The 18768-nt window shown below is 41.5% G+C and overlaps 1 protein-coding gene across 3 annotated transcripts; it reads left to right on the top strand.

Moving 5' to 3' along the window:
• Positions 1-1937: 1937 nt before the first annotated feature.
• LOC118576124 (golgin subfamily B member 1-like) lies at positions 1938-18761 on the top strand. 3 transcript variants are annotated; one of them, XM_036176500.1, is made up of 7 exons: positions 1938-2217; positions 6145-6624; positions 6734-6800; positions 10071-10165; positions 11307-11459; positions 11637-11789; positions 17462-18761. In XM_036176500.1, the coding sequence occupies exons 4-7, from the start codon at positions 10073-10075 to the stop codon at positions 17609-17611; spliced, it is 549 nt and encodes a 182-aa protein (XP_036032393.1). In that variant the 5' UTR covers positions 1938-2217; positions 6145-6624; positions 6734-6800; positions 10071-10072; the 3' UTR covers positions 17612-18761. The 3 variants fall into 3 exon arrangements, with proteins under 3 accessions (XP_036032393.1, XP_036032394.1, XP_036032395.1); XM_036176501.1 differs by lacking the exons at positions 1938-2217; positions 6145-6624; positions 6734-6800 and adding an exon at positions 8155-8316; XM_036176502.1 differs by lacking the exons at positions 1938-2217; positions 6145-6624; positions 6734-6800 and adding an exon at positions 8352-8917.
• The last annotated feature ends 7 nt before the right edge of the window (positions 18762-18768 follow it).

The following is an 18768-nucleotide window of genomic DNA, read 5'->3' as shown; positions in this document are numbered from 1 at the left end:
GACAAATAAACAAGCAAAAAACCAACCCACAACAGAAAGAAAAAAATAGCCATCAAGTCAACTGCGTCAAAAATTTTAAACAATAACAACTCCCATACTCCAGTTTTATATAACAATGTGGGTGGGCAAAGTTTCTTTTTTAAAAATAACTTTTTTCTCTTAGATGTTATTTTATATGTGTGAGTGTTGTGTCTGCCACTTATGAATATGTACCATGTGTTGTCTTCTTGTCCCTCAGAGGCTAGAACGAGGGTTAAATTAAGACTTCCTGGAAACTGGAGTTACAGGTTGCTGGAGTATGTTGGTTGCCAAGGACCTGAAACATGGAGCCTCTGTAAGACAACAAGTGGTTAATAAACACTGAGGCTATCTCTCTAGGCCCCCAAGTTTCTTTCTGGTGTGCTTCCAACCATTCATTTCTTCAAAAGACATTGAGATTAGGAGACCACAATGAAAAGTACAGTTTTAGGTAAAGGTCTAGAAGAGGAATACCTCAATTCCTTTTGTTTTGGACCTTCATTTGAAATAATATTTATTTCTTTATTCCATCCTACTCCCGAAGCATCTATACCACAATGCTATAATTTGCTTGGCTCAGGTTTCACAGAATGAGGAATAAAAATCAGCTAAAAGACCCCACCCCTAATTTAAGGGGGGAAATTAGTGGACTAATTTAGATAATGAATAATCTTAATTCTTTATAGCTGATGAAATTCCTCATACCACAGTTTATATCAAATTTTTAAACTGGGAACGCGTAGCCTTTGTTCCAAAGTTGATAACTTAGTAACTTACTTTCAGCCACAAGCTTATCAAAGTGTTACTGAATCTGGCCAAAGCAACAACTTATAAACGAACTTGGGTGGCGGGTGGAGTGGCAGGGGGTGGGGAGGATGTGGAGAGATGGCCTGGGTTAAAGAGTATCGGTTTTGCTCTTCAGGGTCCTGAGTGTCAAGTCTCAGGCAACTACCATGGTGGCTAATAGCCATTTATAATGAGATCTGGTGCCTCTTCTGGCGGCAACAGCAACATGAATACACCAATAAATAAATCTTAAACAAACAAAAACCAGGGTTATTCATCAAAATATATACGCATCCTCCATATCGTATAAGATCTATACTCTAATTCAACCTGAAGACCATCAAGTATTAGAAAATATTGCACTATGCTGAATTCATACATAACAAAATTTTGTCATTATTTCCTAAAAACCGTATAGTCCCAAGAACAATTTACCACGCAGTCTTACATTTGAACTTAGGGCAGTGTAATAACAAGGTCTTTAGAGTAATTGCAAAGAATATGCAGAGATTAAATGGGAAGAACTAACCATTTGATAAAAGGTACTGTTGAAGCACTTGTGCATTTGGTATCTACGCAGAGAGTTCAACAAACTGTAGGACTTGACTAACTGGTTAAAAAGGTTATTTTTTTTTTTTTTTAAGGAGAGTCAAAACTATAAAAATTTAGGAGCTCCAACTGTATAACAAAGGCAAATGAAATCAAAGTAGATTGTTGATTCATTTACTTTTTTTTAGATTCATTTATTTAGGTATACAGAAGATGGGCGCCAAGATCTCATTATAGATGGTTGTGAAGCCACCATGTGGTGCTGGAATTGAACTTCAGGACCTCTGAACAAGAACAGTCAGTGCTCTTACCTCTGAGCCATCTCTCCAGCCCAAAGTAAAGAACTTTTTGGCTGTATCAAAGGATACTGTGAAGGCAGCCCACAAGAAAGAAAAAACATTTCCAAAATCACCATGTATCAGATATCTCTCTCTTTGGTTGGGTTTTAGGTTTTTTGAGACAAAATATCACTATGTAGCCCAGGCTGGCCCTGAACTCAGGATCAACCTGCTTCTTCTACATGAAGATTCCAGGCATGACTACACCCAACTAAAGCTACTAAAAAAGACAATTTAATACTTGCAGTAGATTCTATAGATAAAGTGAGAGACTGCTAAGAATTCTAGAAGCTCTGCTGTGTGGTTAGGTAAGGAGCATATTTTTGATATATCTGTCCTTATGACAAGTTTTCTGTCTTGTGTTTTCAGGGCTCTGAGATGTCAGATGTGGCCAGCAGAGAGCTCCATGCACAAGCACAAGAACAACTTCAACGCTACTTTATGGGAAGGGCCGTAGAAGAAAGAACCCAGCAACACAGAGAAGCTTTGATGGCTCAGATCAGCACCAACATTGAACAGTTGATGAGTATGCTCTGCTTCCTTCTGTCTCATAAAAGGAGTACCCCATGCAAGAGATGTGGCATCCACAATCTTTAGAAGGAACATGCCACAAATAGTCTGTCCCAGCTCTCAGGAGATCTTACACCATCTCAGTTTCAGTGATACAGACTCTAGTTTCTGTTTCAAATATTTTAGCTCCAGCAAAATTACTAATTTCAAAGATGTGCCCTACTAGCCACATTCTGTTCTGTAGTTCCTAAAGTCTTTTAATTTTTTCATATTTTAGAATAGACAATGACAGTAGTTACAGTGCAATGCACTTAATAGAACATTTATAACTTTTAATGACATGCTTTCACCAAGGTTTATATTTTTAAGCTAACTATATTTATTCTTTTATTTTTATTTTATTATTATTTTTTTTTTTTTTTTGATCTGAGGATCGACCCCAGGGCCTGGTGCATGCTAGCCATGCGCTCTACCCTGAGCTAAATCCCAACCCTTATTCTTTTATTTAAACCTAGAAGTTGCCAAGTATTTGGGATTGTTGCTTTCACCCACAACTGCAACTTTTGACTAGACATCTACCTTCATAGTTAGCAGTGACAACACATTCAGAGCTGGAACTCTGTCCTGTTCCTGACTGTAGCTGGGCCCCAGCTCTGCTGTATGCAGGTTGCTGTTTGCCTGGCACACTCTACTAACTCATTTACTTTCTGTTTGCTGCAGAAGCACCAAGTCTGAAGGAGGCAGAAGGAAAGGAACCTGAGCACTTCCTAAGTAGATCTAGGCCTGTGGCAGCCAAGGCCAAACAAGCCCATCTCACCACCCTGAAGCACATACAAGCCCCTTGGTGGAAAAAGCTTGGTGAAGAAGCAGGCGATGAGATTGATGTTCCAAAGGATGAGCTTAATATAGAATTAGGAACTCTATTTATTGGTGGAACCAAACCCCCCTAGAGGATAACTGAAAGCCAGCCATCTTAGGAGATTGTTAGTTTTGCCTCTGTTGCAACACTTGGAAGCAACAAGCAGAGCATTGCCTACCTCGCTGCCAACTCTTTCCCCTTTCTACCCAGTCTCCATTCACAAACAGATCTGTCAGCTTTTATTGTGGGACAGAAGTCAATGTGAAATTCTATTGTTGACATGTAATATGAAATTTCATTTCTGTTTTCTAACGAAAGCGTTTTTTTTTAAATAAGTATTGTGTTCTTGAAAAACTTGTCAGGATTATTTTAATTTTTCACATTTGTTATTCAGAATTTCCATTATTATTACTACCATTATATTTTTCACCTTGACAAAGTTTAGAAAAAGAAGTGGTCAATTAAAGGACATTTAATTATCTGAAAAACTGGAGAAAAGATATAAGGGAAACAGTTGGTTATAGTTCTTATATTGTATTAAACATACATTTTAAAAATTATGTGCATTGGTTTTGTCTACATGTCTGTGTGAGGGTGTTGGATTGCCTGGAACTAGAGTTAAAGTTGTGAACTGCCGTGTGGATGCTGGGAACTGAACCTGGAGCCAGTGCTCTTAACGCTGAGCTGCCTCTCCAAATTCCCCAAATAACGCATTTTTTAAAGACTGGGTGTCATCATTTAGCTCTGGCTGGCCTCAAACTCACAGAGATCTACCTGCTTCGGCCTTCCAGTGCTAGGATTAGAGGCATATGCAACCATGATTAGCTGTTGGATTTTTGTATTTCCTTTTAGAAATGATAAAATGGAACATAAGTTTAATTACTGTTTTTGTTTTCACTTTTATTTTTATTCGAGTATGGAGTGTGTCTGTGTAACCATGCAGAGGTCTGTATGCAAAAGATCCAGAAGAGGGTATCAGATTCCCCCAGAGCTCAAGGGGGTTGTGAGACACCAGACATTGGTACTGAGAACCTGACAGTCATCAGCAAGAGCAAGTGCTCTTAACTACTCAGCTATCTCCCCAAGTCCGACACTGTTTTTTAATGAAGTAGTCTTTAATTGGCCACTTTTTCTAACCTATAAGATGATATGCTTCATTGTTGTAGATTATACATGTGGTATATACAGTATACATTGTGTGTGTGTGTGTGTGTGTGTGTGTGTGTGTGTGGTGTGAGATAGATACTTAAATGCAACTTACATATTTGACAAATATCTGAATAAATGTTAAATTGAAGATGAAATACATCTGAAAGACACACAAGCTGTAGGAGGGTTTTGGGATGTCTATTTGGCGTAGGGGAAGATGAAGGGTGCCTTGAGAAAATAACTGTCAGAGGATTGGGTAACAGTAAACCAGAAGAGTGAGGCCATTTTTTAAAAATTTATTATTCTTTAATAAACCCTACATATATGCAATGCATTTTGATGGGGAACACTCTCACTTTCTCTTATTCCTCTCCCAGTTCCTCTAGAAAACTCCCCAGCAACCCCATCCTCCTTTCATGTCTTTACAAAACAAACAAAAACACTGAGCTTAATTAGAGTTGCCTGCATTTGCATGGGTGATGGCTTGTTTACCAAATTATGGGCAATTTACTAATGGTGGCATCATTGAAAAAGATTGATTCCCTTCCCCAACAGGCATTAACTGCAAGTAGCTATTTGGCTAGGAGTGGGGCCTCATGTGCTCCTCCATCTATGCTGGAATATTGACAAGCTTCATCTTGAGCAATATTATGAAAGTTACCATAGTGCAACAGCCATGTTACGTCCAGAAGGCAGCTTATCAAAGCACTTCTCCCTATCCTCCAGTTTTTAAATTCTTACTGCCTTCTCTTCTGTGACATTCTCTAATCCATAGTGGTGGTGAGTGATACTGATGTCCTTTTCAAGGCTGAGTACTTGATGATCCCTTATTCTCAGTCCTTTGACTAGTTGCAAATTTCTGTATTCACCTTTGCTCATGGCAAAAAGAAACATCACTAATCAGTGGGTGTACACATATTTACTAGGTAATGTGGAAACTTCCATCCAGCAAAACATTAGACATTCCTTCCTAGTGTCTATACCTTCCCAGCTAAGGGCTTTTGACCAGATTTACAGTACCAGACATGAATTCTCTTTTGTAGAGCATGCCTGAATCCAACCAGAAACGGGTCGGGTAACTCCCAAAACATCCATGCCATGGTTGCATGGTCGCACCAGTTGGGCACATCTATATGGTGGGCCAGTATTGTAGCATGAAGGGTCCACCATAGGCTAAAACCAATGCTAACTTTTCTCTCCCAGCAGCCCACATGATCATTTCTAGCACTACAAATGCTAGCCAGTTCCCAGGTCAGTCCCAGTTTGATTCTCTGTTCTGAAGGAGAGTGTCTGTGTTCTACCATATAGTTCTACCATATAGTTCTGGTGGACAACCAAGAGCAAGTGAAGTAGCTTGTATTGTCTGGGTTTCTGAGCCCTCCTTGACCAATAACTCCTAGGGAGATATCCCATACTTAGCACTGGGATTTGCTGAAGAACCCATGGGCATGGGAACAGCATTCTCCACCCATGCAAAGTACCTCTGTTTAAACTCCATTTTAGAAATCCCGTATGTCTTACAATTAGCTTATAAAGAAATCAGCTTGCAAATAAATTAGCTTACAAATAAAAAGTCTTCCCATAATCTTAGTTTGGGTTCGCTGTCTTCTCACCCCTTCCTAACATCTCCATTCCCATACCCTTTCCACTTAGACTTTTCTGCCTTCATTATTCCTCCTCCACACACATCTCCACCCCTGCACTTTAACCCTCTCAGTCCCCAGCATTTCTTCTCTAATATTACATGTGTGCTGCAGCATAGGCAGTTTTTTGCCCTCAACTTTTCCTCACTATACTTGTAACTAGGAAAATGGTCATTCTTTTTTAAAAAAATAATCATCATCATTGTGTATGATGTGTGGATATGATTTCCACGGCACATGTGGAGGTCAGAGGACAACTTTTGTTTGTTTCTTCCCTTTCACCTTCATGTAGAGTCCAAGGATCAAAATTGGATCATCGCATTTTACCTATGGAACCATCTCATGGGCCCAAAATGGTCACTCTCCAAGAGACACCGGAGTGATGCAAACTTCTTTGGTTTCAGAGTACTATCCAAATGTCTTTATGTAAATGGCATACCATTTTATATGGGCAACATGTTCCTTGCCTATCAGTTCATATCACCATTATCAAATATCCCAGGCAATCCATACATGATGTTGCACTGACTCCCACTGTTCTCCACTCTCATTTGGTGTCAGTTCCTAATTATTTGCTTTTGGGAGAGATATTAGAAACACAGACTGACTCACTTAGCAGGCCGGCCTGGAATTCCATTTGTAAACCAAACTGGTTTTGAATTCAGAAATCTGCCTGCCTCTGTCTCCTAAGTGTTTGGATTAAAGTCAAGTGCCACCACACCCTAAATTACCCTTTTGCTATCTCAACCAATCTCTCAGCTCCAATGTGCAGGTGAGTTGCATTTTAAACCATTTTGAGTCTTTCATTAATTTTTTGAGGGTTTAAAGAGCTCAGCTCAGCTCTAATCTCTCCACATTTCCACATTTCATTTCCTTTGTAGTCACTGCAATTCTCTGTGAATAACCAATCTAGAACCACCCATGAGAAGGTGGAGCCATACCTATTAGGTAAGTTTCCAACTTCTGTATGGACATATCTTAAAACTGAAAGATCCAAATAAAAGTCTACAAAGAGATAAAATTTACTTTTTTTTTTTTTTTTCTGAGACAGTATTTCTCTGTAGTTTTGGAGCTTGTCCTGGAACTCGCTGTGTAGACCAGACTGGCCTCGAACTTACAGAGATCCTCCTGCCTCTGCCTCCCGAGTGCTGCGATTAAAGGTGTGTGCCACCACTGGCTGGCAAAATTTACTTCTTAGCCTGGGCTCTGCCCTTTCCCCCACAACCCTGTATGAATAAGTCTTTTGAAGTTTATTATATTACATTTAAATTAAAGATAATCACACATAACTTATTGCTTCAAGGGACATTTAGTACACCCTGTATACTATTCTGGGACCTGGAGATACAACTGAGATCAAAAGAGACAAAAACCTCAGGATGTCTTAAACTCGTGATAAGACAATAAGATAGTTATGTTAGGTAGCAAAAGATATACAGTAAATATAGGATCTACAATGTTAAATGAACAGCTAGGAGATGTTACTGAGCTACTATTTGTGCCTCAAAAGATTACGTAATCATTAGGGTGAGATTGCAAATATAGTGGGCTAGCTGAGTGCTTGGTGTATAATGAGATTCAGTAAATTGATATTAACATTCTTATGAAGAATGTCTGAAATCATTAGGAGTTGGCTAGGTTTCTGCCCCCTCCGCTGCCTTAGGGTGAAGGAGCACTTGATGAGTACTTTCTGTTTCTTGTTGGAGCTCCTCACTGACTCATCCCAGAGCCTGAGCCATTAGATCTCAGTTTGCTCATCCCAGCTAAAGCGCCAATTTCCAACCCTTTACAATCTCTCTCACATCTTGATTGGTATCAGCAAACGATGCCTCGTGACATCATGTTGTACTCCGTGTTCCATTACTAAAGTGCTGTTTGTCTTTGGCTAGCCATGTCTCTGATTCTCATTTTTTTTTTTCACCACAAAGTTAAAACGCCATGCTAAAGCAAGTTTCAGGCTCTACCAAGGGTTGATTTTCACACATATCCCAATACTAGCCGCTAGCGTCCCTAGTCCAAAACCTCCTCAGAAGCCGAGCCCACGGTGGCTACCAAGAACAACACTATGTGCGAAATCAGGGTAAACCTGAATTCCCAATCACCCAAACATCGCAAAGCCTTTTTTGGATCTTCTTTAGGGTCACATCTCAACATAGCCTCATCCGCCAAGCCTCTCCTTCCTAGATTCCATTGGTTGCGTCTTTGAGGAAGTGGAAGGTTTTAGGGCATTGATTGGTGTCGGCCATTGTGACGCAACTAGTTACAAACAAGGCGTGTCAGGTCGCCATGGTAACGCCCCAAGCGCGTCTTCGATACGTCGACCTCTCAGTTCCATTTTCCGTCCCACGGAGAGTGGTTGTGTCCCAGGGGCACGGCGGTGGAGGCTTTTAGCTTGGCATTTCCTAGCTGATGTGGCTTATGTAGGGCAGGCTGCGGCCTACTCGGCCGTGGCGGCCGTCTACAGGTGAGTATGGTCGGCAGGCTCCGCGGGGAGCTCCGCCACAGGCCTGCGGCGGGCTGCTGGCCAAGGGACACTGGTTGTGGCTGTGGGCCGGCCGCCCCGCCCCTCTGGGCTCCGCCGCCGTCACCTGCCCGGCCTAGGTGGGTCACCCGGTCCCCCACGCCGTAAGCGGCCCGGGAGCGCGGACACCCCGGCGGCCAGCAGGGTCGTTTCTCCCCCGGGGGTCCCCTGAGGCGGGCGAGCTGGCCAGCCCTGCGTGCACCGCCCTGTGTCCGAGCGGCCTCTGGAAGCCAGGCTGGGAACGCAGCCCAGGACGCGGGAGGGAGCCTGCCCCAGCCCTGAGCTCGGGCCCTGAACAAACTTTGTGCCCCGCGGCGGCCGCGGGACTCAAAGTAGGCAGAGGACAAGGATGTTCCAGGCATGATCCTGCTATGCTAACGGGTTGGGAAGAGGAGGAAGGAGAGTGGATCCAGGAGTCAGAGGTGTTCACAGGGAAGAGTCCGACGAAGGGAGTTCTGGAAGAAAACAAACAAACAAAGAAAAACCTCGGTTTGGCTGTGTGGGGGTGTGTTGGTTGTTGTGTCACAGGAATGCGAACAGGAGGGTGAGTCCCTTAGGCGATTGGAGAAAGTATTTGCCTGGTTTATTTAAAGCGTTGCAGTTGGTCTGTGGGGAGAGGCCCGTTTTGAGGGTGGGACGGATATTTAAAATCATGGATAATAAACACGTTGACTTTTGGAGATAGGTGGAAGCTCTCCAGGCGCTGTAAGGACGACTTTCCAGGTTTGGGCAAGATGACAGTGAAGGAGTTTGTAACTGTGTAGAGTCCTTTCTAGAAATATGAGTTCATAAGGTGTGGATGGTCGGAATGGCTGTCAAGGGTCAGGTTCCGGAAATACTGTTAGAAAAATGAAGCGATTTGGAATAGATACGGAAAAATGGAAGAAAACTCAAAAGTTTCAGGGCTAAAAGTCTACCCAAGTGGTAGAGCTCCAGGAGTCCCTGGCTTGAAGCATTGTGTATTCATTACACTGCGTTTACTTCCTTGATCCTTCTTCCCGCAGTTACATTTGACTACATTAGTAGTTCCTGAACAGTTTTTAATTGCATATGCTATAGGTAAAACACTTTGAGCCTCTTCCTCCTAAATATGTTTATTTTGTTTTATATATTATTAAGTACATAGTATATTTTGGATACTGTGTGAATACCTCTGTAACTATGCCACATGTTTATAAAAACACAAACTAGGAGAATTAAGTGACAAAAAGAAAATCTGGCCCAACTCAACAGAATTTGAAGATCACATAGAAGGTGCTTCCTTGATTTCTCAAGACAATTGTCAGCATTTCTGAGGATTCCCACGCTTTTGTGGGGTGGGCTTTCCATTCTACTTACATCATGTGCTTGGAAATCAGAAAAGGGTACATCGGGAAGAAGGAAAACTTAAGGTTTTTGTTTATCAGTGGAAAAAAGGCATTAAAGACAGCCTTTAAGACATACTTGACAACTACGTCCTTGTATTCAAGGATTGTGTTCTTGCATTTTACTTTTCAAATTGATCCTGGTGATGGCACTTACAATATGGCACCTGAGCAGGACAGGATGTGGCTGTACTTTACACACCATCTCCTTACTTCACGTAGGTGATATGATATGGGTACTAATGCTTAGCGGCACCTGTCTGCAATACTCACCCTCTAGCAGCCTGTATCTGTTTTTACTGATTGTTGCATTTTCTTTTGTTTCACCCACAGAGATGCTGGGAGTTTTAACAGGATTAACGAGTACTATTGTTCATGAATTATCAAAATATGGTGTTGACCAGATTGTAACAGCTCCTTCAGAAGCTGTGAGTAACTCTGTCCAGATCCAAACCTATGAGACCTCCATTCTGTGTTTTTCTGAGGAGAATACCTTAAGCTAGAGGAATGTGAGCAACCTCCCCCACGCAAAGTAGAAGTGATGTTGAAGAAAACTCCTGCGACTCTGGAAATGGACCTCTGCTGAGGAATGTTAGCCCAAGAGCTGTGGGGACCTGAAACCGAGTCTAGATGAGCATGGAAAGATGGTGTCTGTTGGCTGCTTGACCTGTTTAGGACCATGTTATCTTAAGAAGTCATTGTCACCATCTTCCTCCTCCAACTCCACCCCTTCCTCCCATTCTCCCTCCCCCCTCCCCCCTTCCTCCCCTCCCTCCTCCCACTGCTCCCCCTCCCTCCCCACTCCTCCCCTCCCCTCCTCCCCTCCCTCCCCTGCCTCCTCCTTGGGAACATAACTCCTATTCCATGGGAAAGGTGTAAAGAGGAAAGGGAGACTGGAGCACCATTTTTGTTTGAAAACATGTTGATTTCTATAAATTTGCTTACCTTTCTTGTAGTTTGCATTGTATTTCCCAACCCTTAAGGATTCAAAAGAAGTCCATGAGCTTTTGGAAAGACAAGCAGCAAGCTAAATGGTTAAGGGGTGTTTTTTTTAAATTTTGAAATAACTTTTTATTTTTATTGTATTGAATTTATTTTGTTTGAGACAGGGTTGGGAAATACATTGTAAACTACAAGAAAGGTAAGCAAATTTATAGAAATCAACATGTTTTCAAACAAAAATGGTGCTCCAGTCTCCCTTTCCTCTTTACACCTTTCCCAAGGAACAGGAGTTATGTTCCCAAGGAGGAGGCAGGGGAGGGAGGGGAGGAGGGAGAAGGGAGCCCTTAGCTCATCTCTAATTTTAAATTTTGTGTTTCTCCACTTAATAGTATATAATCCTTGCCTCGCTTTATTTTCCTCTTTGATAAAATTAGAATAATAAAACTTTAAGTTAGATGAAATACATATTGTATTGTAATGGTGAGGAACACTGCTGTGGGATTAATTAGGCCTCAGTCTCAAAAGAGTAGAGCTGGGCAAAGGCTGAGGTGAGGATGTGCTAATTCCTGAGAATACTTAATGCTTTTCCCTGTGCATTATTTTTATTGTTTAATGTCTAAATACCAGGAATTACCCCATAAATCTGACATGGAATTAAATAATACCATCCCGGACAATGTTCTGGAACGGCTATCTGATGCAGAGAAGCTAGTGGTGGAGTTGAAGGAGATCATTCAGCAGAAGGACCTTCAACTCCTGCAGCAGGATGAAGTTCTGCAGGTACTGTTGGTTGTGTGGCCACTGGCCGTGCACTTGATACAGGCAGATCATTTTCTTAGCCTGTTGGAGAACCTGGGTCTTGTTCTTAAGTACTGCAGGCCTGCCGCCTGCCAGAAGTAAGCTGCATGCTAGGGAAACAGTGAGCATTCCTTTATTGTCTTCATTGCTCTGCCGCAGGAGGAACGAAAAGCTGCTGATACCAAAATTAAAAAACTGAAACTACACGCAAAATCAAAGCTTGTGTCTTTGAACAAACAGATGGAAAAATTGAAAGCACAAGGAGAGGCTGCTTCGCCTATGGACCCTCAGGCTGCAGAGCCACTCTCTGAGGTATGAGGACTGGGTTGAGACTTGGTGTCTCCCTACAGAGCCTGGTTCCAGCAGACCAGTGGGCCAAAGTGATCCAGCAGGAGTGCTGCCCTCCCCTCCCAGCCTGTGGTCTGCCTGGACTGAAGGCCACATGGGGAGAGCAAACATAGAAGGAAATGTGGCCTTGAGTCTGCAGTTGCTACTCAGACTCCCAGTCAGAATTTGCAAGGGCTGCCAGGAAGAAATCAGTACTGAAGTGAGACAGAGAGGAGAAACATATACTTTGTGGATGTGTTTGATTATTGGTTAGAACATTAAACACTAGGATCTCTAAGATTTTCCTCCTGCTCTGAAGTCCTTTTATTCCTTAACTACTACAGAATGTTCTCTTTTCTGTCAGTGAATAATGGTGCATTAATGTTTCATGAACTGTGGGCTGAGTTGCCTGGCTCACCCTGTTCTCCCTGTAAGGGGGCTCAGCCAGGTTTATGGTTGCCACGAGAAAGCAGTGTCCAGTCAGGATGCAGAGGGACTAAGAAAGCTGTCTTTAGAAGAGCGTGGGGGTGTTGCAGTATACATTCTCCTCACCTCTCTGTTCGGAGCCACATTTGGGTGGGTATCTAGAGAATGGGAACTGTCAGGTTATGGGAGCATTTGTGCAGATTATGCTGATACCAGTGTGCCACTGCACACCGTGGTTGCAAGTGAGCCTAGACGTCACCTAACCATGGGTTGTGATTCTCAGAAATGTCAGCTCTGGCGGGAGTTGTTTCAGGTTCTGAGCCACAGCCTTGAGTACACTTGTTACTCCCAGTATCCTGCTTAGCCTTGCCTTTCAGGAACTAATGCTCAGGGGACATCACTTTTCCTTGTTTGCACTAGGGTATGGCTCAGTGGAAGAGCTCCTATGCAGTATGTATAAGGCCCTAGGTTCAATCCCTCGCACTGCAGGGGCATGAGAAGGAGGAGAAGAGAATAGGATTGTTTAACATCTCAAAGTTGATTTTAAGAGCCAGTAATTTCTTTGAATTCTTTTCCTTCTCTATGGTTCCTATGGCAACTCTCTTCCCCTAGCTGTGTAGCAGGCACTAACCTTTTTCTTTTCATGTTTATTCTTTCAGACTTCCCTTGAGTCATGTTGTTAGATTTTTTTTTTTTACTTATCCTTTTTAAGCTTGCTGCTTAACCCTCAGGCCTTCAGTGTGTCAGCATCCTATACCTTCATTTACTTTCCCTGTTAAATAAATGATGTCCAGCAGTCCCAGTCCATTCCAGCTGTCAGTCTCAGCAACCCTTTCACCTTGGTGTGCCATGGTGTGCTGTGTGCGTGTGTAGGGGTGGGAGGGGACACAGCAACAAAGTGGGAGTATCAGAGGCAAGAAGAGAGTGTCAGATCCCTTGAAGCTGGAGTAACATGTGTTTGTGGGATCCATGGCTTGTTATGTGAGTTCTAAGATCCAGACTGTGGTCCTCATGGTTCTATAACAAGTGTTCTTAAACTGAGCTATCTTCCCGCCCAAAATTCATTGCTTCTTCTTCTTCTTCTTCTTCTTATTATTATTATTATTATTATTATTCTTTTCTTTTCTTTTTTTATTTTCTTGCTCCTGTCATTGTTTGATTTGTTGTTGTGGTTGGTTGATTGGTTTTGTTGTTTGGTTGTTTGGTTGGGTGGTTGAGACAGGATCTCTCTGGGAAGTTCTAACTGTTCAGGAACTCTAGACCAGGCTGGCTTCTAACTCAGAGAGCTCCTTCTGCTTCTGGCTTCTAAGTGTTTCTGTCAGTTTAATAAAGCTGTAATTAAACATCTCTAAAGAGCAAATTGTGTAGAAGATAAAATATATATTAATTATAACTCTTTTTTTTGAGGAGGAGGAAGAAACTTTATTTGGCTTACATTTCTGCATTGCTGTTGATCATTGAAGGAAGTCAGGACAGGAACTCAAAGAGGGCAGGATCCTGGAGTTAGGAGCCGATGGAGGAGTGCTGCTTACAGACTTGCTCTTCATGGCATGCTCAGCCTGCTTGCTTAGAGAACCCAGGACCAATAGCCCAGGGATCGCACCACCCACCATGGGCTGGGCCCTCCTCATCAGTAACTTATTAAGAACATGTCTGATAGCTGGATCACATGGAGGTGTTTCCTCAGTTGAGGCTCCTTCCTCTCTGATGACTCTAGCTTGTGCCAAGTTGACACACGAAACTATCCAGTGCATCTGACCCCTTGTCAATTTGACAGACAAACACGTCACTATTAAGCTACAACCCTTCCTTTCTTATTCATCACGAAATCTCACCTTAAAACTTCAATAACTTTGAAAGTCCTACAGTCTTTCCCAATTCAAACACATTAAAATTTCAGTCCCTTTAAAATAGCCAATCTCTTTTAAAATCCAAAGTCTTTTCAAATTGAAAGTCTCTCAACTATAGACTCTAATAACATACATTTCTACTTCAAGAGGGGAAAGTCAGGGCTCAGTCCCAGTCAAGTCAAAGCAAAACCAAATTCTAACTGTCCAGTATCTGGGGTCCACTCACGATGGGCTGGACTCTTCTTAAGGGCTTGGGTTACTTCTCCAGCTCCACCCTCTGCAGTATACACAATAAAGTGATACAAATGCTACAAATGAAGAAATGAAAGTGGAAAAGATAAAACATGACCTCCAGGAGAAGGAGAAATTAGTGATTTGCAAGCCCAGCTTGACCAGGTACAGTCAGAGCAAGCCTTGCAAGTAAGAGTGAGTTACCTCATTATTATTAGGTTAAATTACTAACAGCCAGCAGACATACATGGTCAGTGTCTCTTTCTACACACCTGGTTGTATCCCCAGCACTCAGACCTCCCTGCCTGCCCCTTCCTTCCTTCCTTCATTCCAAGTCTAGTCTCTGTGTCAGAGCTTGCATTGGGGTGGGGACTTCTTGGTTGATATTTGCACACACTCAGATTCTTTCCATATATGGTTCACATGTTTCAAAAACTCTTGAATTATATGATTTACAGCGTTTGATCAGCTCGGTTACTTTCATTTTCTTCCTTGCAGACTTCTGTTTTTGTTAACCTTTATTTTTGGTTATATATTTCTTAATCAATTTTTGATACTATGTTTTAGATTTGTTCTTTTTCTTATTTAACTCAAGGCATTCTGTTTTGTGTTTGGTTTTCTTTTCTGAAATGAGTTTTCCTTTATAGCAACTTCATGAATTTTATTACTTTTTTTAAACTTTTCTAATTCTAATTTTCCTTTTATGTCCTGTACACTTTTCTTAAACATGTTTAACTCTGAAATAAGTTATAATTTCTTTCAGGATATTGTTCTCCTTATTCTTCATGAGGTTTTTGTTTTTGAGACAAGGTCTCACACTGTTTTCCCTTGAACTTACGGCAGTCCTCCTGTCTCAGCCTCCTGAGTGCTGAAATTACAGTCGTGAGCCAATGTGCCTGCCTTTTGAATGACATTATGTAATTATTCATTCTATTTCATGTGTGAATGTTTTTGCTTGCATGTCTGTTATATGCACTACATGCATGCTTAGTGCCCATAGAGGTCAGACAAGGACATCAGATCCCCTGAACAGAGGTACAGATGGTTCTGGGTGCTGGCAACCAAACCTGGATCCTCTTACAAGAACAGCAAGTGCTCACAACCACCAAGCCATTGCTGAGCCTCGGTAGATACATATTGCGTATGGTGCTTTGACTGGGTCCTCTTCTCTTCCTATTTTTGTGTGAAGTTAGTTTTTCTAAACATATAATTTGTTTTTGGAGAAAATTTCACAGACTTCTTTTCTGTGGTTTTTGTTCAAGTATATGGGAGCTAGATTTCTCAGATTTGTGGCTTACCTCGTACCACCCTTCACTTTGATCTGCACCATCATGCTCCAACAGTACTAGCCAAACACTAGTCAACTCACTTTCCCATCACAGGTAAATATGTAAACAAACTATGGAATGTCTATAGTGAAATGCTAGTTAAAAATGAAAAGGAATGAGTTATAGATCATTAGTCTGCCTCCATTTAGAACTTTAAAATTTATAAATCCCTAGTTTTGAATTAGAAAAATTATTCAATTATAATTAAAATAATTAACTTTATATTTTATTCTTCAGTTGTTTATCTTGATATCAACTGTTACTCATGCTATCTGCATTAACTATGCAAATAAACACATTGCAATATTGCATACAAGTGCAGCAAAAAATCACTCAAACTAAATCAGCTTGTTGACATTGACTGTATACACTGGTCATTGCACATAACCTTAGCAAATTCTCATGGCTTGGTGGTTAAGAACATTTAATGGGGGGTTGGGCATTTAGCTCAGTGGTAGAGCACTTGCCTAGCAAGCTCAAGGCCCTGGGTTTGGTCCTCAGCTCTGGCAAAAAAAATTAAATAAAAAATTAAACAATTAATTAAAAAAAAAAAAAAAAAACACTTAATGGGACTGCTCTTGCAGACGGCCCAGGTTAGGTTCCCAGCATCAGGTGGCTCATAACCACCTATAACTTCAGTTCCTAATGATCTGATGTCCTTTGGCCTCAACAGGCACCCATATACATGTGTTGCACATAAACTCATGCAGGCACACATACATACATATAAAATTTTAAAATCTTAAAAAACAAAAAAACCTCACCTGATAACAGATAAAGTCAAACAGTCAAACCAAAACAGAATTGTAATGAAAAAATAATGAATAATTCAGCCTTAAATTTTAGTTAAATGATATTAAAATGAAATACTTATTTTGGAGGAATCACGTGTTAAGACTTTTGTAGCTTCATGTGGTTAGTTGATAGCAAATTATGCAGCATATGCATTAGAGGTTCCTCTCCCCCTTTTTCCTCTCTATTATTCCTATTCTGTTTGAGCTGGGTCTCATCTCGTAGCCCAGGCTGCTCTTGATTCTGTCACAGCCCCTCTGTTTCTGAAATCGCAGTCACGTGCCACTGTCCTCAGCCATTTTCCCCAGTGCTAGAGCTAGAAGCCAAGGCCTTGACCATGCAGAGCAGAGAGTCTGCCAGGGAGCTGCTTGTCAGGCCTCTTCATCCTGGTGCTATTCCTCACAGTTTCCTCCAAGTTCATTCACATATCTTAAACAGCCCCTGACTCCGTTCTGAGATGTCAGGAGGTCTAGATTGTACTGGCCTTTCACTCTTTCTTCCTGTGGATGCCCTGCATTTACCCATGATCAGGGAATGGGGAGTGTTGCTTCTTTTCTAATACTGGCTGCCATCTATCCCCACAAATACTTGGTGGTGTTTACCTTGGATTTTCCCTGTTCCATGGGGCCGTCAGATGTAACTCTCTTGGTGTCTCCCATCTCTTATACAATCTCTAATGCCAAGAACACGCTGATATTCCTGATTTGCCCTTACCTTGTTTAGTTCAGGGTTTGTAGGCTATATTCCTACATGCCGTCAATATTGTCCACAGTTTTCTGTTCACTGTCTAGGTGGTCTGTCTCTTTGCTATGTGAACATTCAAACAAATTGAAAACAGTGTTGCTTCTGTCCTCTTCTGAAAAATTTTGGCAGTTCAATAATATTTTAAAAATTAATATATGGAATTCTTTTTTGTGTGTGTGTTAAAGTGGAAATTAGAAGGAAATGTGGTCAATACTCAAGACAAACAAGAAAGTCAAAGATCTAAGAATGCCAACCCCCTTATTTAAGTAAATATTTTCCCCTCCAGCTGCAAAAGAGTTCTGCAGAGATGAAGGAGTTCGTCCTGATAAAGCAACAACTCCAAGAAAAGGAAGAACTCATCAGCACTTTGCAAACTCAGCTCAGCCAGACCCAGGCAGAGCAGTCTGTACAGGTAGGATGGTGGCACCTTTATTAGAATAAAGTACCATGGGGTCCAGAATGGTGTCTGTGGCAAGTCAGTCCCAACACTCACCTAAAAGCTTGGTAGATGGCAGCATGGTAGCCAGGCTATTAAAGCCAAGCCTAGGAGGGTGTGGTAGAAGAGGTTAGAAGTGTGGTAAGTATGGTAAGGGGTACATATTAATAGGAAACACCAGAACCCCTCAGAAGATGCTATTTATGTTGGTGAAGTTTTAGTGATGACTGTTTTTGTTTCATAGGTCCAGATACTACATTTTAATAGCACACAGAGATTCTGTCTCTTAGGAATGGGGAATGGGCTCATGCTGAACTCAAAAGGAACTGATAAATAAACCAAAAGAGATACAAATTATTAGCTTCCTTTTTTTCTAATTAAAATCTTGTTAGGAAGATAAATCTTCACTTTAAAGTTACTTAATGAACATGTAATAAAGAAGTGGTGAAGGGTATAAAATTCCTTGCTAGTGGATCTAGTATTCAAATGCTTCTTCATACTTATTTCTGAAGCCAGAGCCAGCCTGTTTGTGCTGGCTCCCTCAACTCCCTGATTTTCTTAGTTTCCTGTCCGACAACCTACCACATAGTTCTTCTTTAAGGATGCTTTTGGCTCATGCCACATTTTTATCGCTGGAGGGCCTTTGCACACAGCACACAGCTGATTGTATCCATCAAATATATTGATAACAGAGGTGTCTCTTATGTAGGAATGGCCAAGGATTGGGTACACAGAATTATATACCCAGAAATTGATAACTTTATCCTGTTAGCTTCTTTGGGGTCTTTAATACATTATATACAGTGTAGGATAGGAAAATGTTACGCATTCTTTAATCTTATAAATTGCTTAAAACAAAGGCAACCAAGGCATATGAATATATTAACAGACCCATCGTGGAGCAGGCCACTCCAAATAAAATACCAAAGCCCTAGTGTGGTGACACAAACCATTATCATAGCATTCAGAAGGCTGAGGTCGACAGGTCATGGGTTTGACACCAGTGTTGGCTACATGGCAAGTTCCAGGCTACACAGTGAGATCCTACCTTAAAAATAAACACGATGAAAGTAACATTAGCATTGACATATGTTGGGAGAGAAAAGGTGATTTGTGGATATGGCAGTTATAGAAGCGTCCACAAAGAAAGATAGGAT

Source organism: Onychomys torridus, unplaced genomic scaffold, assembly GCF_903995425.1.
Source record: "Onychomys torridus unplaced genomic scaffold, mOncTor1.1, whole genome shotgun sequence".
In the NCBI taxonomy this organism is placed as follows: Eukaryota; Metazoa; Chordata; class Mammalia; order Rodentia; family Cricetidae; genus Onychomys; species Onychomys torridus.
Note: the sequence above shows the minus strand (reverse complement) of the source record. Positions and strands in the feature narration are given on the sequence as shown.